At 42.0% G+C, this 25,496-nt stretch overlaps 3 protein-coding genes and 1 long non-coding RNA gene across 13 annotated transcripts in view; 3 read left to right on the top strand and 1 right to left on the bottom strand.

Annotated features, from left to right (window-relative positions):
• The window catches only part of LOC109432733 (innexin shaking-B), a 434,999-nt gene that overhangs the window by 238,257 nt on the left and 171,246 nt on the right, over nt 1–25,496 (top strand). For all 10 annotated transcript variants that reach the window (XM_062861050.1, XM_062861049.1, XM_062861044.1 and 7 more), the window contains 2 exons: nt 79–244; nt 9,809–9,942. In XM_062861050.1, the coding sequence (XP_062717034.1) occupies nt 79–244; nt 9,809–9,942 (300 nt within the window). The remainder of the gene's footprint in view (nt 1–78; nt 245–9,808; nt 9,943–25,496) is intronic.
• The window catches only part of LOC134292170 (uncharacterized), a 288,122-nt gene that overhangs the window by 180,120 nt on the left and 82,506 nt on the right, over nt 1–25,496 (bottom strand). The gene's annotated exons all lie outside the window — the stretch shown is intronic.
• On the top strand, nt 14,531–23,058 carry LOC109416614 (uncharacterized). The gene is made up of 3 exons (XM_062843156.1): nt 14,531–17,047; nt 17,114–22,538; nt 22,996–23,058. The coding sequence occupies exons 2-3, from the start codon at nt 17,766–17,768 to the stop codon at nt 23,056–23,058; spliced, it is 4,836 nt and encodes a 1,611-aa protein (XP_062699140.1). The 5' UTR covers nt 14,531–17,047; nt 17,114–17,765.
• LOC134291231 (uncharacterized) lies at nt 22,864–24,611 on the top strand. The gene is made up of 2 exons (XM_062858733.1): nt 22,864–24,312; nt 24,379–24,611. Exon 1 carries the CDS (start codon nt 23,112–23,114, stop codon nt 24,186–24,188), a length of 1,077 nt encoding a protein of 358 aa, XP_062714717.1. The 5' UTR covers nt 22,864–23,111; the 3' UTR covers nt 24,189–24,312; nt 24,379–24,611.

Genomic DNA, 25,496 nt, shown 5'->3' with positions numbered 1-25,496 from the left:
TGTTACATATATGAATTGAACAATACTTCCAATTTTGATTTAATGTAATAATTATTTTGTTTTTTTAACTTCCATCAGATCATTTTCCAAGAAAGTAAAAACACAGCTGGTTGAAGGAGTGCCATCCTATTTTCGGCGAAATCAAGGGGGGCCACCACAAAGAGCCCCCATTAATTCACCATCCAGTAGTAATATGGAGTTTTTAAGAGGCGTTTATGCGTTTATGCAAGTGAGCAGATCATCGGTAAGTATCTATTTCTTTATTTATTTTTATCTGTATTAACGAGGGATCTGTATTCGATCCCAGGTCCTCGGCGTGATAGTCTCCACACCAGGTCCGCTCCCAAGTATTTATTAAAATATTTATTTAATTGTGGGATAATGTATTTGCAATTGAGAGCGTACAACACAACGAAAATATTTTTTTTTCAATATGTTTTTTTTTTATTCTTCACCACTTAACCTATTTTACAGCTCTTTTGTCCACTAGGGCACTACGTGAGCGATTCCAATTGGCGGCTGCACTTACACTTTGTACAGCGCCTAAATGTATTCTATTATATTCTTATTCGAACTGGTTCGCCTTCGTGCTGCTTTCACTTTTCTACCCTGTCCTTGGTAGAATGATGAGCACGATGATGGAATGATGTGTGGCTGTTGTTTCTTTTCCAGTCCGATTGGGGGTCGTCCATTATGGGTTGCCGTTCGCCGATATCCAATTATCCGGGTCCATTAGAGCTATATGCTCCGAAGAGGGTCAGGTGCCAGCTGCTCTCGGGGGGAAGAGCAACTGACGAAAAATTGCAAGTGCCGGGGCTGGGTTCGAACCCATGACCATCCGCTTATGAAGCGAACGTGTGGACCACTGCGCCACGGGCCCCGACAATATGTTTTTATGTGTAGATTTTTTCGCAATAGGGTCTAGGGCATTTGAGCAGGAGGACCTATTTTGGACACTTGCTACTGTAACTCAGTCAATGTTGAACCGTTTGACTATTTTTGGGACACGATCAGATACGAACCGTATCTAGAAACAGCAGCAGCCAAGGCAGCAGCTACAGTGCTGCTGATAAAACAAAACAAAAAGCCGTTAGTTGGATCACTAATCGGTAATAAATCAATAACTTTTTCCACAAGCATCCAATCGTTTTGCGGTCTTCGAAGGAAAGTTTCATAAATGATTTTTCTACAAGAAACGTTGATCGATTTGTATTAAGGAGACAAAGGGCGACCTCTGGGATTTTTTGATTGAAAGTGTAACTTTTCCCATAGTAAATCCTATGAAAACTTCGAACCGCTTGCGCTGAAATTTTGTACAGTTTATGTGGGACCTAAATGGGATCTAAAAAGTCGACTGGAGCGAGGATTTATTTTTTCCATACAAGCGTGTCCCATACTAATGTCCACACATTCTAACAAAACAAGTCGGTACTGAAGCTGTTTCAATCGTGAATAGAGGAACAGATCCCAAAATGCCAAAGTGGGGTAAAATGGCCCAACTCATAAAATTATTCCTGAATGGGATTTGATCATTACTATTGGTGAATGGTATCAAGATATGTTTGTATTAACCATTCTTCTAGAATGTTTTGATTTCACAATGAAAATTGGCAACTTCCGGTTTTTCGTGCTTGCAATTAAGGTTTTCTGGTGATTTTATTACCAGCCATGTGTTTCCAATGAGATTGAGGTACACATGGAGGCGTATGGTTGTTGGTGTCTATGCTATCCATGTGGGTCATTTAAATATGACGACCATCGTTTAACGGGGAGGAAGTTGACACCAGCGGCGTCATGGTCGCATTTTTTCGCAGTCAAGTTCGCAGATTGTGAACAATCCTCGGTACCCATTACGTAATTTATGTTTAGTCCTTTTCCTGTCAGATCGGTGTAACACGCTAAATATAATTTACACAAAAGGTAATTTACACAGAAAAAATACACGGTTATGAATATTATTGGGTACCGGACTGAACACACAAAATTTAATGGTTTTCTTTGGTACATCGAGGTCTTGAAATTAGCCTATGGTGACACTCCATATATTATATTAAGTATACGAAAAAAGCGGGACAGAGAGGGAAAGAGAGTTGGAAAAGCCCCAAAACTGATGGACGTATTTTTTTTTTAATGTTTTCATGAAGTGGCAACTTACCCCATAGCAGATGGCCTTTTTGCACCACTTCCGTTTTACGAACCAGTTTTAAAATCCTTGTAAATCTATGAAATTTTTTGCTGAAGTATCGAGCAAATTTTATCTAGTTGCTGTTGTCACTTTGAAAGCCTAACAAAAGAGGCTATTTATCATTAAAACGATGAAATTTTGAAAAATGGCATCTTACCCCACTTTCCCCTGAGCGATAAAGAACTGCAGCAAACATCTGAATTATCCTCGAATGTATCCAAACTTTGTTTAAGTCATGTGTACAAATTCAAGCTAGAACATGGTTTATCTCTTTTGAGAGAGCGCAGAGAGTAAAATCCAGAGAAAAGAGAAACCCGAATGACAAATGTTACCAAAGCCATTTAATACATGCTTGAATACAAAAGGGGGTTGAATCCGCGTTACTCAGGCATCAATGAATTTTATCGTAGCCATCATCTAAATAACTGCGTTATACTAATACTCGCGTAAATTGAAACGCGCGTGTAGTCAACAAACGCTGTTTTGTTTAATGTTGTTAGCCACACACATTGCGTGTTTGTTGGGTTGCTTTATTCAACTAATCGCGTTCTCCTCTTCCCTTACGTTAATATCAATGCGAGTTTAAAGTGTTTTGTGATCATTAGAGGTGAAAAAAAATGATTTCAAAAATTGATCATCAAACCAAAATAAACGTTAAACAAAAAGTGGTTGATGTTTTCGCATCTGACAGTGGGTGCTATTTACTAGCGCTCAGGACATTCTGTTTACCATAATTCCAATGCATTGATATAGGCCGTTTGAAGGGCCTGCTTAAAACAGATAACTCATCGCATGTGTCAAAACACAGAGAACAGACATCCAAGTCCAGTTCCGAAACTGAGTAAGGAATTTAACGGCCATTTGATATCGGCAACACAAGTGGCAATAGCGTAGCGCTGCAATCGGCTTATTTCCCATTGTAGTTTAATTCACCACTTGAAATGTTTCAATTCACCACTGACTGTGGCAATACGGTGTTTGGTGGCGTTAGTGTAGCAATCGTATATTGGTTTGCAACCTTACTCAAGTGAAGATTCAAATCCTTACACAACTTTCTGAATGATTTTTTTTCTAGCCTGATTGTCTATTCTCTGTGGTCAAAATTATACAAATCGTCGAAAAACTTGCAAAAACAACGGTTTGTGAAAATGACACAGAAAATGTACAAACCTAAAGTTATACCACAGAGAACAGGCATCCAGGCTAGAACAAATTTCATTCAGAAAGTTGTGTAAGGATTTGCATCTTCACTTGAGTAAGGTTGCGAACCAAGATGTCATCACTAACGCCGCCAAACACCATATTGCCACAGTCAGTGGTGAATTGAAACATTTCAAGTGGTGAATTAAATTTGTATGGGAAATTAACCGATTGCAGCGCCACGCTATTGCCACTTGTGTTGCCGATTTCTAATGGCCGTTAAATTCCTTACACAGTTTCGGAACCGGACTTGGATGTCTGTTCTCTGTGGTTATACCACGGAGAAACAGACGTCACACTCTCGTCGCTTCCCATCGATCAACTTTTAAATGGCTGAATCGAATATTCAGTAGTAGGTCGATTCACCACTCGCAGCGCTGGTGTCGTTGTTGCTCCTGTTTGACGTTTGCTCACCACCGCTATCTAGGGGCGGCTCGGCCAAACACAGTACATTTAGCCAGTGCTGGAAAACCGTGAGTAAAATTGGTTCAGAAGACACAAAAAATCCATCGCATCGCTATCCACTGCGGAGCGAACTGTTCGTGCCGCTGTGGTTCGCGATCGTCCGACAGAAACACGAGCGAGAAGTTCGCATCATTCTGTATTGCGATGCTTTTGTGTTTCAGTGGTTCACGGCAATGTTTCAGTGGTTCACGGCAAATATTTCTCTAGTGAAATCAAGTTTTGGTAAACTTTTTCGTTGATATGATTTATTGGAATGGTAGTTCTCCAATATAATCATAAAATAATTAATTGATTATCTTTAGGGGCAAAGAAAGGCAACGAACCAAGTGTGAGCAAATTGCGATCCTTGGCGAACCAAGTGCGATCCGGCTCGTTTGATTATGCACCGCAGTATATATATATATATATATATATATATATATATATATATATATATATATATATATATATATATATATATATATATATATATATATATATATATATATATATATATCTATATATATATATATATATATATATATATATATAATTATATATATTAGACCTCTTCATAAAAAATTCCTGGAATTCAAGCAGCCACCCCCACATCTGAATTCTAATTCTAAAAGAAACTTCTGGTCAAATTTTCAGCTCAATTGGTGAATATTTCGAGGTGCCTAAAGTCAAAAATGTGTTTTTTTTTTGGTTATTTTTACCTTTAAAAAAGCCCATGAAGGCTAGAAGCCATATAAAATATCGCGGCCGCCAGTACATGAAAGATTTTCCTATTCCTTACAATTTTTGTGAACATTGTGTGCTGATCGTAGAATGTTTTGATCATATTTATTCGATTTTCAGTCATGCAAGTACCCTAAAAAGTTACATTTTTCAACAGTTTTGGTTCTACTAAATTCAGCCACACAACTTTTATTAAAAGTACCAAATCATATATGGTATATATATGGGGATAAGGGGCATAATGGAAGGGACACCCTAAGCAAATGAGTGCGTTAGGCTTGTATAACAGAGTAAAACTTAACATATTATCAGTAGACTTAGAACTTTAACTTGTTTCCTACGTCCTTCAATCATTTACAGCAAGTAGAATGTCTTCATTGTGAAGAAATAATGAATGGACACCCCTGCAAATTTTAGGCTAATTATTTGGTTACATCGACCAGTTAAGCAATTTGCCTACGGAGATCAGTAGCACAGAATCTGATATAATACTTCATCTTAGATGAGTTTACATAAAAAAAAGTTAATTAAATAAACTTTAGGCTAAAATAATTGAATTGATTTTTTCCAAACTCTCGAAAACGCCTAACAGTATGCAATGCGCGTGCATCCATTCGTAATTGCCAGTGTTCATGTCGCCCCGAATCGACTACAACCAATGAGAGTATGTTACAGGTGGGGAAGAAGAAGAGATGGCTATGTATTAGTAAGGAAACAAAAATGTAAACACAAATAGTGGCGTCACTATTTGCCACCGGTTCTTATGGGAGCTCGCTTTGCTTGTAGTAGTGACATGTTTTGCACCAGACACGGATCTCACACACACGAAGTATCTTTTTCCCCACCTCTATTAGGCTCTCATTGAACTACAACATTAAAATTGCTATTTTAAGTAAATTCTGATAAAAAATAAAATGCTTCATCCATTGTTTAATCTCCGTATACATGTAGATCCTGATGAACATAATGTAACAATTCACTTGTTTTATGGTGGAACACTCAAACACTCGTAATACTTTATTTGCCGTTGCTTCGAAATTATAAAAAAAATCACCATATGAAAAACATATTTCAATTTCAATGATATTTCAATTATTTTGGAGGAACATTAATGGTACTTTTGAAAAATAGAACAATGACTTGTTCCTTTACATTTATGCATTCAAATTTAACATAAAAGTTAACGATTTTGGCAAAAACAGGGGTGTCCATTTCGCCCCGGGTGTCCATTATGCCCCTAATCCCCCTATATATATATATATATATATATATATATATATATATATATATATATATATATATATATATATATATATATATATATATATATATATATATATATATATATATATATATATATATATATAGGAGGTGGTAGAAAGTGTTTCTCTTCGATTCGCATCTTTTCAACAGATGTAGAGTATAGATAGTAGAGTAAACATAGATCCGCGATGATGAATCCGTTGTAGCCAAACGAACTGTCAAAATCTGTATCCAAACGAGCATGACGTCGCGATTCCAACATCACCGATGGAACGCATGACGTCGTATTCAACCGCCGTACTCTTGAAAAATACTATTCACACGCTTGAAGCATTTTACTCGGCGATGTCTGCGTATCTATGTTTACTCTACTATCTACAATGTAGACAGACCTCGCGCTTAGTATCATACGGGCGTATCTACAATGATCAATTTCTCAATAACTTGGTCGGCAAATCATTTCCAGTTATTTTTATTGCTCTAGCGGCTAGTCCTAGTCGTGCTGCATCAAAAAACATCAAGAGATCATCCGAACACCGATCGTATTATCCGAAAAAATCCAAAGAGAAAATCGATGAAGAGAAGTCGATCATTGTAGTACGCCTGTATGATACTCAACGGGATAGATGCTCAAGACTCTCAAGGTCCTGGTAACGCATCTGGGTGCTGGCAGTTTTTTTAATTCTTGTTTTGAAATCAAAACATTTCCGAAAAACAATTGAAGTGAAGTTCCATTTACATTAAAGGGATATTGGATGTTCTTTTTCAAATGATATCGAACTGATTGAACAGTAGTGCCAATCAGGGATGAGAAATGTACTGGAAAAAACGGTAACCGGCTGTACATTTGACATTTTTCCACACGAACATCACAAGCCCAGCCAAACTCAAACTGTTCGAAAAATAAATGTCATAACATTTTTTTTCCTGCAGCCTTCTTCCTCGAAACGGTTTCCAAGCGCGAGAGCGCCAGTACTCGAGCACAACGACGACAAAAATTTCTGTCTCTCCCATTTTCGCATTTTGCTGCGTTTCAAACCGCTTCTAGACAAACTTCTTTACATGCATCACAAAGCTAGGAGTGTGCTCTAGCTATTTGTGCAAATCGATTTAAATTATCTATCAAAACAAGTGAGTTATTAGCAGTTGGAAATATTTGACATTTTTCGTCTCAGCTTGACTGCTCATAAATATTTTCGTGGGGAAGCGAAAACCATCAAGCGTCTGCGTGACTGCCGTCGGCGCGGCGTCTGATGGTATTGGTGCTGCCGTTGTTTTTATTTTACTGCTAGTATCGATGAACGGTAAACAGAAAAAAGTCTTATTCTCATGCCTGGTGCCAATTAAAGTGCCGATCAATTCATATCAGCGTGCAGATTTTTTACCGTGTACTGTTATAAAGTCACTTTGCTATTTGAATATGAGATCGATGTCAATTATTCACAGGTCCGGTTGAACGTATATGTTTGCCTGTATTTGTCGCCAAAAATATGTAAACAAACCGAGCAGCTGATCGCGATGTCACGTTCGCCAGAAAATTTGTTCGCAGCTTCTGGAACGTGACGTCACCTTCGGCAGCTTCGTGCGATTTCGGCTTGCCGAAGTTAACATGACACGACTATTACTTCAAAATTATCCATGCCCATGCCCATCCAATATCCATGCCATGGGGTGAGGGTTCGATTCCCGCTCCGAGTGATGAAACTTTTCGCAAGAAATGTTTCTTCCTCGTATCCACTGGTGCTCGTAATGTGCGTCGTGTCCGTTGTCTAGTGTTATGTTCCGTTCAGTCTGTACAGCCTCTGGCTAAAGACGGTGTCCATGTCTTTTTTTTATTATCATATCACAAACACCACTTTGTCCGATGGGCCTAACCTGTGAAATTTAGAATATTAATATGAGGTATACTGCTGTCGGATGCATAAATGTCACATGTTACATTTCGACATTTTCAAGGTTTTTATGTCAAACGTCATATTTTGGTACGTGTTTTTTGAAATATTTTATCAACATAAAAATATATATATTTCAATAGTAGAATAGACCATTCTCGTCTGTCCCAACCCCCCCCCCTTTTTGAGATTTTTCTTCGAAAGATAAATGATTTTGATGATTATTGACGTTTTCAGATTTGTGTTATATGCACTCCTGATTTTCTTACAAATTTTCAAAAACCGGTAAATTCATCACATTTTGAAATTAAAATCTAACGAGCCTGGATAAAACAAAGAGGAGAAACCATCAAAGATCAAACCAAATCAGAAAAGAGCAGAAACGTCAAAATTGGAACAATCGATTTTCTCTCATTCCCATAGTTCCAATCGAGCAGCAGACCTGTCAAAATGACAAGGATTCGCCACTTTGGTATACTCGAGACACTTTATTAAAACACCCATGCGAAGTAGTTTTTGGTTACCCTAACAATGGTGATCTTTTTTTTTCACCACTCAGAAAATGAGGTGCGCCTTGGGAGCCCTATAGGGCACTGCACTGTTTTGATTTTGTATGGGATTTGGACGTTTCGTGGCCTTGTTGTTTACAAAATTTCTGTAAGAGTGAAAGAGAAGGAGAGAGTTTCATGCAGTGCCCTATTCAGTAATATTTGTTTACATAGAAACATCATGCAGAAGCAGAAGGAATCCATCACAAATGCTACGCCTAGAAGTTTTTACGTTCCGGTGTTTGGAAAGCGACCTCTAAAAATAAATCCATGCCAATTCATCCCTAAGGAGGGCCCGCTCCTTGAACACCGGTTGTTCCAGCCAACACAATTATGGGAGGAAGCGTTGAGAAGCGCTATGAAAAGTTTGCCGATGGAAAAGCAGGAGGAATGTAATTCGATTGTGGAAGCCTTCCCAAAACCGATTCATTTGAAAGTACGTCCCTAGGGAAAAGGCCAAAAGAAAAGCTCCCACCGGAAATTGCAACAAGAAGTCCCACCGTGAATCGCTCCGAGAAATCCCACCGAGAATTGCTCCTAGAAGTACCCCCGGATATTACTCCAGGAATTTCACGGAGGATTGCTTCAGGAATTTCCACCTATTGCTCCAAGAAGTTCCTGCGAGAATTGTTCCAGGGAAGAAGATTGCTCCAGGACTGAGAATTCCTGATTGCTCGAGGAATTCCAACCAACAATTTTTCCAAGAAGTCCCACCGGGGATTACTCCAAAAATTCCCATCGAGGATCGATCCAGGAAACACCAATGCGAATTCCTCCTTGAATTCTCTCTGGGCACCAATAAATCCCACCGAGGATTTTCTTCGAGAATTCCTCCAGTTTTTTTTTGAGAATCTTTTTTTTTTTGGGTTTCCTCCAGGAGTTCCCTCTGGAGATTTCTATAGAAGTTCCGTTCCGGGAATCCACCAGGAGTATCTTCCAGGAATTCCTTCCGGGATTCCACCAGGAGTTATCTTTAGGATTTCCTCCAGAGTTTCCTTAATTCTATTTTATAAAAACAACTTTTTTGCCACTCTGAGCAAGCTGCCGGAATGTCACTACCAAAACAAAGAAAAATTGACATACAGCTGACCGAGCAGCTGACGCAAAATTCTTCTCACAGGAGAAACGTCAGAGGGGGGAGGACGGGATCAAACGCACTTTTACCAAAATTAAAACTAAAGGGGAAAGCGGTGTAAAATAGAGCTTCGCACAGTTTTTGCTGTTTTTTCAATAGTTAGAGGCTTCAAAACATATGAGTTCTTTGGAAAAGTTTGGTCTATAAATTGACAGAAAGCCGTAGAGCACATAAAAAATTTCGACGGGAATGGTCTATTGCGTTGACGTTAATCAAATGCGACAAAAGTCAAATTTTATTTTGAAACTTCAAATGCGTTTTTCTCGTGTTTTTTTCATTGTAACATGTGACATTCATGCGTCCGATGGCAGTATAGGATTATTATAGGTTTTTACTACAAATACAACCGTGGTTAACAAATGAAATGCGTATTTAACTGATTTTTTTTTATTTATTTTAGGTAAATCATGTGAAAACAGATTCCTCGATATTTCGATTACACACCAACGCAACCGTTATTCTTTTGGTAACGTTCTCGATAGCAGTAACAACACGACAATACGTCGGAAACCCAATAGACTGCGTCCATACACGGTGAGTGATATTACATTTAGGTGCCGTTCATAAGCCATGTAGACTTCTTGCGAAGACCACATTATCAAGAAGACTTGCAGCACTGCTAAAAATCGGGAGTTACTGCTAGCAGTGCCACTCCGGATGAAGGTGGCACTATTCATGATAGTGTGTGTAAATTTTCATACTCGCACCAAAACACTTTTACACAAAGGTACCACCTTAGCTCACCAGGCGGCGGTGTCGTCGGTGACGCTTGCCGTTAGTATGGGAAAATAACAAAGTTGCATGTCTTCTTGATAAAGTATTCTTCGCTTTTTGACAGGAGGGGGGATGTTGATCAGGCCAAAGTCTACACTCTATACACATTTTCAAATTTTTATATGGACAAAAGTTTACGAGGGGGAGGGGTCTGAGATGGCCATTGGGTCTATGTGGTTTATGAACAGTCCCCTACAGCCTTAACGTTGTTTTCGTTGCTTTTTTTCTCGCTGCTCCTCAGTTGGTTTTGAAAGATGAAGATAAATAAAAAGTTGATCGATAATGCCAACATTTTAACGATTTTTTTGTACACTGATATTTATAAATATCGATCGCACTCTAAGAATGAATAACAAATACAATGTATTCCTATCCAACTGTCAAAACTTCACATAAGGTAAAGGCGAAGACGGCTAATAACAAGACAGCCAGCTCCCACCGTGTTGCAGGCGACATGGTTGGAACGCCCTCAACGATTCACAGGAACATTAAAACATGATTGTGTGCGTGTACATGCTAATACGTACTCGTAAATTGTAGTATCACACGCACACTCATTCATGATGTTGTTCCCTGAAGTCGTTCGCGGCGCTAGTGTGCTTGTAGCTCCCAAAGTATATGGAGCAAGAGGGTAGATGTCTGTCTTGTTATTAGCCGTCTTCGGTAAAGGCAAACAAATTACCAAATTCTGTGAAATATTTATTTAACCGTTCGGTAAACATTGTTTTGATGTTTATTGGCTATATACCCAAGCGTACACACGCTTTGTTGTTTTTTTTTTTCATCACTACAAAGATAAAACCGCGATAATTTTTGCATAATTTAGCAGCTGCAACTCTTCAATCTGGGTCATTGCTTTCCAGATCTTGCTCCGCCTTGTCCACCCACGATGTTCTATGCGCCACATGCCATTTTGCCCACCGGATTTGTTGCGATTTTGAGGTCCTTTTCAGATTTACGCTTGAGCGGGAGAAAATGTGGAACGCGTGTTGTATCTTCAGCGATCGTTTTATTACTAAGGTATAACATATACAGGAGGTTATTTGATGACTTCACTAGTGTGTGATGTGGTGGTGTATACCTATTGATCTAAGTTCGGTGGTCTCGTACGCACGCGTGTGGTTCCGAGATGGGATTGGAGTGTGGTACCGTCGTTGGGGGTGACAATAAATGTCGGAAATCTAATAGACTGCGCCCATATATAAACCATGTAGGCTTTTTAGGAGAAGGAGTGAGGGGGGAGGGTGTTGGTCAGGGCGACCTCAAAATCGCAACAAATCCGGTGGGCAAAATAGCAATGTCACACAGAACATCGTGGGTGGACAAGGCCGAGCAAGATCTGAAAAGTGATGGGCGTCACCCAGATTGAAGAGTTGCGGCTACCAAATTATGCAACGCTTAACGAGGTTTAATCTTTGGAGAGATGGAAAAAACAACAAAGCGCGTGCAGTTTGGTTTTGAAAGATGAAGATAAATAAAAAGTTGATCGATAATGCCAACATTTTAACGATTTTTTTGTACACTGATATTTATAAATATCGATCGCACTCTAAGAATGAATAACAAATACAATGTATTCCTATCCAACTGTCAAATCTTCACATAAGGTAAAGGCGAAGACGGCTAATAACAAGACAGCCAGCTCCCACCGTGTTGCAGGCGACATGGTTGGAACGCCCTCAACGATTCACAGGAACATTAAAACATGATTGTGTGCGTGTACATGCTAATACGTACTCGTAAATTGTAGTATCACACGCACACTCATTCATGATGTTGTTCCCTGAAGTCGTTCGCGGCGCTAGTGTGCTTGTAGCTCCCAAAGTATATGGAGCAAGAGGGTAGATGTCTGTCTTGTTATTAGCCGTCTTCGGTAAAGGCAAACAAATTACCAAATTCTGTGAAATATTTATTTAACCGTTCGGTAAACATTGTTTTGATGTTTATTGGCTATATACCCAAGCGTACACACGCTTTGTTGTTTTTTTTTTCATCACTACAAAGATAAAACCGCGATAATTTTTGCATAATTTAGCAGCTGCAACTCTTCAATCTGGGTCATTGCTTTCCAGATCTTGCTCCGCCTTGTCCACCCACGATGTTCTATGCGCCACATGCCATTTTGCCCACCGGATTTGTTGCGATTTTGAGGTCCTTTTCAGATTTACGCTTGAGCGGGAGAAAATGTGGAACGCGTGTTGTATCTTCAGCGATCGTTTTATTACTAAGGTATAACATATACAGGAGGTTATTTGATGACTTCACTAGTGTGTGATGTGGTGGTGTATACCTATTGATCTAAGTTCGGTGGTCTCGTACGCACGCGTGTGGTTCCGAGATGGGATTGGAGTGTGGTACCGTCGTTGGGGGTGACAATAAATGTCGGAAATCTAATAGACTGCGCCCATATATAAACCATGTAGGCTTTTTAGGAGAAGGAGTGAGGGGGGAGGGTGTTGGTCAGGGCGACCTCAAAATCGCAACAAATCCGGTGGGCAAAATAGCAATGTCACACAGAACATCGTGGGTGGACAAGGCCGAGCAAGATCTGAAAAGTGATGGGCGTCACCCAGATTGAAGAGTTGCGGCTACCAAATTATGCAACGCTTAACGAGGTTTAATCTTTGTAGAGATGGAAAAAACAACAAAGCGCGTGCACGCTTGCTTATATAAATCTCCTGTTAAGCTTTGACAGTTGGATAGAAATACATTGCATTTTAAAAAGATCTGTAGAAATAAATTTTACAGATTAGATCCGGTGAATACTTTGACAGAATTCTGTTACTCATTTTTAGTGTGTGATTGATTTTTATAAATATGAGAGAGTACAAAACAATCTACAAATTCGTTAAAATGTAGATATTATCAATCAACTTCTTATCTATCTAAATCTTTCAAAATCAGCTGAGGAACAATGAGAAAAAAAACAACGAAAATAATGCTAAGGCTGTAAGGGGCTGTTCATAAACCAAGTAGACCTAATTTTGACCATCTCAGACCCAGGTCAGAGGGGCGAGAATGGGTCAAAACATTATCTGAAATATTTCATCAAATATTGCTGAAATATTTCAAGCAAAAATTTTATGGTGTCATCTTCGTAAAGGGTGTCCCGACCCAAATTGCACCACGGAAAACAGTTTATAACTTTTGATTGTATGCTTAACCGTAGTGTGGCCAGCAAAAAAAAACACCCGTAGAAGGCCGGCAGGGTACCCGGGTACCCACGAAATGGAAATGATCATATCTCAGCGAATTTTTCACCGATTTTATAAGTTTTTGCCTCATTCAACTCAGAAACTCATTATCTATCGAGATCGTATTTGGTTGGACCGGTCCGATCACCATGGGTACCGGAAAATCCGGATTTACGGATCCATGTTTTTATGCAATACAATATACGGGATTTTCGGTAGGTTAGTAGCAATTTCGGTACCAAGCATCGTAAAATTGCTTTGGCATATTGTATCTGACTGGCCTGGAATCATAAAACGTGTTGACTTTGAAACTGTGATTTCGGAACACGCTTCTCGTGGGGCCATGGTTGACCATAAACACTTTAAGATATCCTAGCCTTAACAATGTGGGTTTCAATATGGTAGAGGGACATGCTCCCAAAAATATGGATTTTCCGAAATCCACGGTGATTAGATCGGTCTAACCAAATATTTCCCCGATAGATGATGAGTTTCTGAGTTGAATGAGCTAAAATTTCCAAAATCTATGAAAAATTGACGGAGATATGATCATTTCAATTTCGTGGGTACCCGGGTACCCTGCCGGCCTTCCACGTAATAAAAAAATGCAGGAGCCCCTCCCCCTGCCCCTCCTCACTTTAAAATTCGGTCAACCCCATTAATAGATGTATATTCACGAGTTCTAAGATCTAACAGAGTTCCAACATCCTAGTCTCAACAACCATTAAAATATCGAGATTTGAAATTGAAAAAGGTACCCGGGTACCCTGCCGGCCACATAAGTGTTAAAAATGGCAACAGAATATTATGTGTAGATGCTGCCATACAAATTTTATTAGAATCGGTTAAATATTGTCGAAGATATCTCCGACGCGAGAATATTAGATTTTTGGAATCTTGTACACTCATTCTGAAAATGGTTAAAGCTATAACTTTACTGATGTCAAATTCTTGATTTTGCTTTAGCTGACCAAGCCATCTGGGAAATTATACTGTTGATAATGCTTTGACATCCATGTGCACATCAGAACATGTGCTCGATGAACAAATTGAGATTTGAATTATGAAAAGAAATCCACGTACTCCGGTGAGCGAATTGGGAGTCGTGCGTTCGAGTCTCACCGGAGTACGTGGATTTCTTTTCATAATTTAAATCTCAATTTCTTCATCGAGCACATGTCCTGTGGTGCACATGGATGTCAAAGCATTTTCAACAGTGTAATTTCCCACATGGCTTGGTCAGCCAAAGCAAAATCAAGAAATTGACATTTGTACCGTATGCGTGATAATGTTTGCACCATCGTTGAATAAAATTCCAGTTTTACTTGTGAAGACAATGTATTGGTTTTATTTGCAGGCATTTAAGCTATAACTCATATCATAGTAGGCTGTGAATAAAAAGTGCTGATTTTCTTAGTTTAACACTTGCATAATGACTAAGTGGCAACCTAGCTCGTGATTTGTCCACGCGCAAATGTCGAAAAGTATCCGTGGTAGTGTCAAAGTCAAAATTAACAACTTTTGAATTTATTTTTTTATTTTGACACTAGCTGTCCCGGCAAACTTTGTCTTGCCAAGCTGTGGTTGTTTGACAGCAGTTGAGGACATCGCAGCAACGCACTCTAGATTGATTTCATTTCAATCACGCCAAATTTCTTCCTGGTTCATGAAAAATCAGTATTTTTACATTCTTTATAATTCTTGAATGATTTTCGTAACTTTTTGTACATATAAACACAGCCACCATGAAAACGAATCTAACCGTGCAAGAGCCATCCTAATCGGTTCAGCCGTTTGTGAGTTTTGTTGCCTCAAAGGGATTTCAAACTCATTTTTATATATATAGATTGCCTAATGGTGTAGACATTGACACACAAACAAAAGTTATAATAACTATTGATTCTGGAATTTGGTACGGATCGATAGTTTTTCGAAAATCGAAAAAAACGGAGATTGCGTTCGGGCAAATTCAAGACTTTCTTATATGGCGCTGTAGGGTTTGTACTGGCATGCACTTTCTATGTTTACATTGAGTGTGTAGATAGTGCGAAATGAGCAGTTACGAATGAGCGTGTAGAGAGACAGTTGCGAGGAAGTGGAGCGTCGGCGGACGGCGGACAGCGAACATGTGGGAAGTGTGGTGAATCCGACCGACCGGAGAAAAGCTTCTGGACTGGAGAGCTGGAGTTTGCCGTTGCGAGAGTTGCTTCCGGAAGTGGACCCTACAATTGGCGACGAGGATGGGATGGAAGGCCTCGTATACGATGAATGTTTTTTGGCCCCTTGAACGTGTTTGTTTTGAGATGGCTTGCTGGCAGTTTGGTTGGTGTTGTGATGATGGGAGAAACGGTGCAACAATTCGGCAGGTGAAGTTAAAAGAGGAAGTGTAATTATTTGCACGGAATAGATGACACAGTGTTTTGAAAATGCAGGTGTTGAAGAATAATTTTTGGACAGCTCATTGAGAGAGCGTGCTTGTATGATGTTTCAGTGGAGAAGTGTGAATGCGCATGGTACAATTGGTATTTACCTGAATTTTTTTTTTTCAACCGTGGCGGGTTGCCGGTTGAAGAAAATTTTAACCGTGGCGGGTGCCGGTTAAAAGAATACATGAGACCGTGGCGGGTGCCGGTCGAAGCAAATTTAACTGTTGCGGGTGCCAGTTAAAAAGGACAAAAAGACCGTGGCGGGTGCCGGTCGAAAGAAATTCAACTGTTGCGGGTGCCAGTTGAAAGGACAATTGAGACCGTGGCGGGTGCCGGTTGAAAGGAATTTAACCGTTGCGGGTGCCGGTTATAATCGAGGTTGCCGGTCGAAAGAAACATTTGATCGTTGCGGGTTGCCGATCAAAGAGAATGATTAACCTTGAAACGAAACTCCCTGCAAGGGTGCTTGGGAGCAAGGTAGTGATTCCATGGCTTGGGGGAGCCTGGAAAAGGATCCGTAAATTCCTGCAATCAGGTGACATCGAGGTGTTGTGTTGTCATGACTCAAGAGTGTGTTGAATACACAATAGTAGTTGGTAGCGGTTTTGGCAGTTCCTGTAACCACAACATGGTAACATTTCCATGGTTGGGGGCGCATGGAAATAAAGTAATTTGCTTTAGAAGCTCCTTCCTACCTGAATAGGGTGCTTGGAAATTGAGAAGTGCTTCTATTACATCTTGGAGAAAACCAGGGTATATTAGTGGATCCATGGATTGGGAACAGGGTGATGATTGACTGGATGATGGAGAGGCGATGCTTTGCATGTTGTGTTTGAAGGCAGTGTAGTGTTTCCATGGTTTGAGGATGCCTCTAGGAAGATTGATCTGACTTAGATATTCCAAGTTGCGCTTGAGACTTTGAGAGCACTAGAAGTAAATCGTTTTATCGCCTGATAGTTCTTGCGAGAGATGTGCGGGCGTGAATCATTGTATTCAATGGTATGAAAATACTTGTAATGGGTAATACATGTATATAATGGATCACTAATGTTGGCGGTACCCCTCGTTGCGGCACGCAGAGAGTGAAGCAACTTACCGTTCCCTCGGACGAGTCGGTGTAAAGATGCGGGTTGACAGAATTCGTATGTCACTGTCAGAATTCGTTTATCAGAACCTGTATCATGAATCAGCAATAATATTGAACTATATCCACGAGTGAGTTGTTGCAATAGTTGGTTTTTCGAAGTGAGTTTGTAAATTTACTGATGTTAACACTGTATTAATGAATTCTTTAATTACATACGTTTGTAGAGTTTAAATATTGGATTCCTAAGTAGCTCATTAGTAGTCGTGCGTGAATTAAAGCTGAATTTAGGGTACGTTTTGCCTGAAATGAAAACATTATACTCACCTTAACCTTGAATCATATGAACACCTGTAGATTTCCCGTTAATTGATGATCGTCGATAAGATTGTCCTTCGCGGTAGATTGTCCGCAGTTAGCAGTAAAACACTGAAATTGTAAGAAGCCCCTCATACTTACCCAAAGACATTATTAATGATTGACTTAATAAATTACAGCCTTGTAGCTGCTTAATAGCAACTCACAAGACGGTGTTTTTTTCTGAAATTGGGAACAATCTACAAGGAATTTCATCCTAAGTTGGATGAACGATTGTTACCCGTCGGACGATTCTGCTACGGATTCGAGAACCGTGGAGGTCAGAGAGACGATTCGCCATCGAAGACAGCTTTCGTCGTAGTACGCCGAGCGTGGCGAAGCGAACCAACCGTGGATCTTAACAACCGAATGCGGCCCGGGACGGAATACGGAGAGCAGCTAAGTGCAGTAGATTTAGTGTGTAGCTTTCGTTGTTACCGCACCCATCCGGTTGCGAATCGCTCTACTAGTAGATAATTTAATCATAGTCAGAGTTAGAGTTAGTTCTGTCTCGCGGTCGCGATGTCCGAGAAAAATGTCAACGTTTCAACTCCGGGCGGTGATAAGCAGTGTAAGAAGTGCGATCGCGGTGATATCGATGACAATATGGTGTGTTGCGACATTTGTGAAGGATGGGTACATTTCCAGTGCGCCGGTGTTACTGATTCCATCGGAGAACCCGATAGGAGTTGGAAATGTAGTGCTTGTCTAGCCGACTGGAACGGTTCCTCGAAGTCTGAGGTCTCGTTCAACGAGTCGTCGGTTAGCAAGAGTAGTCGAGTTTCGCAGAGACTACAGCTCAGCCTTCAACTACTGGAAGAGCAACAGAAGCTGAAGAAGAAACGCGCTGCAGAGGAGTTAAAAATCCGTAGAATGGAAGAAGAGGCCAAGCTGAAGGCGATGGACGACGAACAGGAGTTCTTAAAGCAGAAGTACGAGCTACTGATGCAGATCGGCGAGGAGAAGGAGTCTTCGAGCAGGAAAAGCGGCGTCAGCGTGAGAAGCAAGCGGGTTCAGCTGGAGAAGTGGCTAAATAAGGGCTCCTCTGCAGATGGAGTAGTTCCCCCGAGACCATCAACGACTCAAGCGGGTTCGGCTTTCCCATTACCCATAGCCAGTGAGGTTGAAACCGGAGCAAAAGCAGCACCTACATGCTCGATCTCCAACACGAAGAAGTCGGCCGTTCCGCTCAACCAGGGAATGTTGTATGCGGATCCGACAATTCCAGTTCAGGGTGGTAGTGTGACAGCTTTGGCGCAATCCTACGAACTACTAGCGACAACAGCAGTACCAGGAAGCGCATCGTGTAACCCAACCACGCATTCTGCAGTTCCAGATATAACGGTATCAGCGGCTGCTGGGACTGTATCATCGTTAGCCCACGCAGTTCCAGCAAGTACTTCACCAGCAGATACGGTGAGCAGGAGAGCGGAGAAAATGAGCGCGACCCACCATATTACTTCCGGTACAGTACCGGTCTATTCGTATCCAGGAGTGATTAGTATGTCTTCGGCAGCAACCGTACCGATGTCGGCCAACCCTCATATTTTCCACCGTACCTACGGAAATCATCTACAGTATCCAGTTCCAACAACGAGTAATCCTCCATCACGATTGCCCTGTTTCATTCCAACAAATCCAGTGTCACTACCGGTGGAAAATCAACCAGTTTTGCAAAGTACAAGTTCTTTCCAGTATCCCGCTGTTCCAGAAGCTACATTGGCGCGGGGCCAATCCATATGGTATCCGGCAAACCCGGAAGTCGCAGCGTGTACAAGTTCGTCGTTCCACCCAATTCCATCTGTGGTTGATGCGTCCTTCGGTATTCAGGCCAACCCACGAGTTTTCCATGGGAGTCATGCGTCGGTTCCACATCCGGTGATAACAGAGGCGATGGGGACCGGTTATACGAGGAACAATCCACCACTACATTCAGTAGGACCAACAAGCGCTCAGTTAGCGGCACGACAAGTTATGCCGCGTGAATTGCCGAAGTTCAGTGGCGACCCCCAAGAGTGGCCGATGTTCTACAGCTCCTTCACGAACACTACGGAAGTATGCGGTTACACGGACGCCGAAAATCTGGCCAGGCTGCAGCGCAGCTTAGGGGGTTCAGCACTGGAAGCAGTTCGCAGCCGTCTCCTGCTGCCTGCTTCCGTTCCATTCGTAATGAACACCCTGCATAAGTTATATGGGCGCCCAGAAATACTCATAAACTCTCTACTGAAGAAAGTCAGAAATGTTCCTTCTCCAAAATCGGACAATCTCAATTCCATCGTTGCGTACGGGTTGGCGATACAAAATCTCGTCGATCATATCATTCTTGCAGATCAACAAGCGCACCTCGCAAATCCAATGCTGCTGCAGGAGTTGATAGAGAAGCTTCCAACATCCTTGAAAATGCAGTGGGGCACGTACAAACAGCAGTGCGTGAACGTCAACTTGGCGACGTTCAACAGCTTTATGTCGGGTTTAGTGAACCTAGTATCCGAGCTAAGTATCGATGTGGATTCAGCGCAAAATCACCAGAAGCATAATCGAACCGATAAGCCGAAGCAGAAGGAGAAACTTTTCACCCACATGGGTGAGTCGTCAAGTGCAGCAACGAAGGAGAGCACATGTGGGGAATCTTCGTCGAAAGCCTGTTCATACTGCGATAAGGATGGTCATCAGATCCTGAATTGCTCGGGATTCAAGGCTTTGGACATTGGAGGACGCTGGAAGGCTGTTCGGCAGAAAAATCTCTGCCGGTTGTGTTTGATTCCGCATCGGAAGTGGCCCTGCCGATCGAAGAAAGAATGCAATGTGGAAGGATGCCGCATTAGGCATCATACGCTACTGCACAGTGTCCACAGTCAGAATGCCGACAGTCGAAGTACGAACATTGCAGTCCACCAAAACCACCACGGGACTAAATCCTATACGCTATTCCGTTACCTTCCTGTAACATTGTATGGTAACGGGAAACAGGTAGACACTTTCGTATTCCTGGATGACGGGTCATCGTCAACGTTGCTCGAAGCAGAAATTGCAACACAGCTAGGTATCGAGGGCGAACCAGACAGCCTTTGGCTGAGTTGGACTGGAAAGATCGGTCGTCACGAGAAGGCCTCTAAGCGAATAAGCGTGAAGATTTCTGGAGCCAATAAGGAGGAAAAATATTTACTAAACGACGTTCGGACGGTGCAAGAACTAGGACTTCCAAATCAAACGTTGAACTACACGGAATTAGCAAAGGCCTTCCCTCATTTACAAGGGATTCCCGTGGACAGTTATATCAACGCCAAGCCAGGCATGATTATTGGGATCGAACACGTACGGATGATAACCAGTTTAAGAATTCGCGAAGGAGGCAACAATGACCCAGTTGCCGCAAAAACCCGATTAGGATGGTGCGTGTACGGGAGAAATTCTACGAGTGAATCAGTGGAACAGTTACACGTACATGTCGCCGAGTGTATAAGTAATACCGAACTGCACGATTCCATGCGAAAGTTTTTCGCGGTTGAAGAAGCCGTTGTTACGCAGCAAATAGAATCCGACGAGGACAAACGTGCACGAAGTATTCTGGAAACGACTACTATACGAAGGAAAGGTCGGATGGAAGTTGGTCTGTTATGGCGTAAAGACGACGTACGCTTTCCAGACAGCTATCAAATGGCTTTGAGCAGACTGAGAGGACTGGAGAAACGGTTGGCAAAGGATTCGGTTCTACGAAATAAAGTTAACGAGCAACTCGAGAGCTTTGTACGGAAACAGTATGTCCGTGTATTATCCCCGGAAGAATTGGAAAACACAGATCCTTTCCGGAGATGGTATCTCCCTCTGGGAATAGTTACGAATCCTAAAAAACCAAACAAAATTAGAATGGTGTGGGATGCAGCAGCAAAGGTCGGAGGAGTGGGCTTCAACGATATGTTGCTCAAAGGGCCAGACCTTCTCGTTCCGCTCGTGGATGTACTTCTACGGTTCAGAGAAGGTAAGATAGCCGTCTGCTCTGACATCCGCGAAATGTTTTTGAGAATACTCATACGGGAGGAAGACAGCCGTTCGCAGTGTTTCCTGTGGCGTAACAACCCGGAAGAAGATGTACAGGTATATGTAATCAACGTGGCTATGTTTGGAGCAACCAGCTCGCCTTGTACGGCGCAATATGCGAAGAACAGAAATGCCCTCGACTTTGCAGAAGAATATCCCAGAGCAGTAGACGCGATCGTTAAAGGACACTACGTGGACGACTTCTTGGACAGTGTCAATTCCGTGGATGAAGCAGTTCAATTAGTCACACAAGTTCAGAATATCCATGCATCCGCCGGATTTCATTTCGGAAAGATTCTTTCAAACTCGTCGGATGTTCTAGATCGTCTGGGAGAGGCCAGTTCATCAACCATCAAGTCGCTGAACCTCGATAAAGATGCGGTCTACGAACGCGTTCTGGGAGTAGTGTGGATTCCATCTGCCGACCACTTCACCTTTGATCGGACAGGACTTGAAGAAGTTCTGGGAAGCAATCCGGCGGCGCCTACCAAAAGGCAAGTACTCCGAACAGTAATGAAGCTGTATGACCCCTTGGGCTTTGTCGCGCATTTTGTTGTACATGGCAAAATTTTGATGCAGGAGATCTGGCGGTCGGGGACAAATTGGGACGAACCTATAGCAGAACATCTACGAGAACTATGGATTAAGTGGATTGCACTTTACGAAAGCATCAATGAAGTAGCAATTCCTCGCTGCTTCTTCGGAGACCTTCAGCCGCAACACGTAGATGAAATTGAAATTCACGTGTTCACGGATGCAAGTATAGCGGCGTGCGCATGCGTAGCCTATTTGAGAATGGCGCACAACGGAGGTAGCTGGTGTTCAATGATAGCTGCAAAAACCAAGGTAGCGCCCCTTCGGACACTTTCAGTCCCTCGGCTGGAGCTCCAAGCTGCCATGATGGGAGCGCGTCTGCTGCAAAACATCTGTACGGCTCTCACTCTCAATATTCGGAGGCGATTCTTGTGGACTGATTCATCTACAGTTTTGGCGTGGATTCGGTCGGACGGTAGGCGATATCACCAGTTTGTCTCTTTCCGTGTTGGCGAAATTCTTTCGCTCACTAGCGTTGATGAATGGAATTATGTTCCGTCGAAAATGAACGTTGCTGATGACGCCACTAAGTGGAACGCTGGCCCATCCTTCGATCCTGATAGCCGATGGTTTAAGGGTCCATATTTCCTGCGAGAGCCGAAGGAGCGGTGGCCGAGGGAACCAGCAAAAGAGGTATCCAGAACCGAGGCAGCGAGCGAAGAGGTACATATTGTAGCTGTCCACCAAAAGATCGAGGAGTTATTTGAAATTGGACGTTTTTCGAGCTGGAATCGTCTAATCCGGACGATGGCACAGGTGTACCGGGCAGTAAAGGTATGGAAGCGCTTTCTGGGTCGAGAAAAGTGTAGCTCCCTACTAGATCGAGATGACTTCGTGAAAGCAGAAGAAGCAATCTGGCGGCAAGCACAGGCTAGCGCGTACCCTGAGGAGATTCGAGAGTTGAAGAATGGATGCAGAGTTCAAAAACGAAGTCCGTTGCATACATTGTCCCCTGTTCTTGATGAGCATGGTGTTATAAGGATGGATAGTCGGATCAGCAGTGCTCCACATGTTCCGTATGCTACTAGATACCCTGTATTACTTCCAAGAGAGCATCGCATAACTTATCTTCTTGTGCACGAATTCCATAAACGATTTCTCCACGCGAACGGCGAAACAGTCTGTAATGAACTACGACAGCAGTTTTATGTACCGAAGCTTCGGGTACTCGTACGGAAAGTGAGCCGAGAGTGTCAGCACTGTAAAATACAAAGGGCTAGACCAGTACCACCACTGATGGCTCCGTTGCCAAAAGTACGTCTAACGCCCTTCATTCGACCCTTCACATTCGTGGGCGTCGATTATATGGGACCGTTCCTGGTCAAGATTGGGCGCAGTAGCGTTAAACGGTGGATTTGTCTCTTCACCTGTTTAACAATTCGCGCAATTCATCTGGAGCTGGTACATAGCCTTTCAACAGCCTCATGTATAATGGCTTTCCGGAGATTCGTGGCTAGAAGGGGTGCACCATCGGAGGTCTTCTCGGACAATGGCACCAACTTTGTGGGTGCTAATCGGCAGTTAGCGGAGGAAAAGAGGAAGCTCGATAAGATAAACGAGGGTTGTGCATCCACGTTCACCAATGCGCAAACTCAATGGCATTTCAACGTTCCAGTTGCTCCCCACATGGGAGGTCCATGGGAACGCATGGTACGATCCGTCAAAGTGGCGATGCGAGCTATATCGGATAATCCTCGGCATCCCAGCGACGAAGTGATAGAAACTATTATGTTAGAGGCTGAAGCGATTGTAAATTCTCGTCCACTAACCTACGTACCACTTGAGGACGTACACCAAGACGCACTTACACCAAATCATTTTTTGATGTACGGATCGACTGGCATTAAGCAACCTACAACGAAGCCTGATTGTGATGGAAACGTACTCCGGGACAGTTATAAATTGACACAACGTATCGTGGACGGTTTCTGGAGCAGATGGACGCGGGAGTATCTTCCGATGTTGACTAGACGAACAAAATGGTTTGAACCAACAAAACCCTTGGAACCTGGAGACTTGGTAGTAGTTGTTGACGAGAATTCGAGGAACAGCTGGGAAAGAGGCCGAATTTTGGAGACGTATCCAGACAAATCAGGACAAGTGCGGCGAGCAAAAATACAAACATCTAGAGGAGTCTTCAGCAGACCTGCTGTGAAGCTGGCAGTTCTCGACGTTGCCGTTCAGGATAAGAACCTGGAAGATGTCCCTAGGGAATCGGAAGTAGTTCACGGGGCGGGGAATGTTGGCGGTACCCCTCGTTGCGGCACGCAGAGAGTGAAGCAACTTACCGTTCCCTCGGACGAGTCGGTGTAAAGATGCGGGTTGACAGAATTCGTATGTCACTGTCAGAATTCGTTTATCAGAACCTGTATCATGAATCAGCAATAATATTGAACTATATCCACGAGTGAGTTGTTGCAATAGTTGGTTTTTCGAAGTGAGTTTGTAAATTTACTGATGTTAACACTGTATTAATGAATTCTTTAATTACATACGTTTGTAGAGTTTAAATATTGGATTCCTAAGTAGCTCATTAGTAGTCGTGCGTGAATTAAAGCTGAATTTAGGGTACGTTTTGCCTGAAATGAAAACATTATACTCACCTTAACCTTGAATCATATGAACACCTGTAGATTTCCCGTTAATTGATGATCGTCGATAAGATTGTCCTTCGCGGTAGATTGTCCGCAGTTAGCAGTAAAACACTGAAATTGTAAGAAGCCCCTCATACTTACCCAAAGACATTACACAGCGCAACATTTTTTTGTCTCAAGAGCAAACCTATGTGTCTCCGAAGGATTTTGGGCCGCTGAATCCGAATCCGGGCTCAGATTTGCTCTAACACGTCACAATTTTGAGCTATACCTCAATTTATGGGGCAAAATATGCGATTTTGGGCTTTTTTGACTGCAAGCCATTAAGCAATGCAATATTTTTTTTAAGTAATCAAAAGGTTAATTGGTCAATTAACATCTAAATTAACGACTCATGCAAAATATTTCGTTTTACCTAATCAAATTTGATAGATTTAAGCATTTTATGTTAGTATGGAAACTTGCATGTAACTTCTGGAGGGTGACTTGTATGGGAAATATCGTACCTAACATAAATCGCTTAAAACTATCAAATTTGATTTGGTAAAACGAAATATTTTGCATGAGTCGTTAGTTTAGATGTTAATTGACCAATTAACCTTTTGATTGCTTAAAAAAAATATTTTCTTGCTTAATGGCTTGCAGTCAAAAAAGCCCAAAATCGCATATTTTGCCCCATAAATTGAGGTATAGCTCAAAATTGTGACGTGTTAGAGCAAATCTGAGCCCGGATTCGGATTCAGCGGCCCAAAATCCTTCGGAGACACATAAGTTTGCTCTTGAGACAGACAAAAGGTTATTTTTTGTTACGCTGTGTTATTAATGATTGACTTAATAAATTACAGCCTTGTAGCTGCTTAATAGCAACTCACAAGACGGTGTTTTTTTCTGAAATTGGGAACAACTAAAATAACTAAAACGGCCGCTATGAAGCGAACAGAAAGCGCCACTGTAGCCTTGTGTGTTTGACGTAACTCCATTGCTGTCACAATATTAATGTCTATATACGCTGGCGCCTTTGTCTACA

This window comes from Aedes albopictus, chromosome 3 (assembly GCF_035046485.1).
Source record: "Aedes albopictus strain Foshan chromosome 3, AalbF5, whole genome shotgun sequence".
NCBI lineage: Eukaryota > Metazoa > Arthropoda > Insecta > Diptera > Culicidae > Aedes > Aedes albopictus.
The sequence above is the reverse complement of the archived record's forward strand: the minus strand, read 5'-3'. Positions and strand labels throughout refer to the sequence as shown.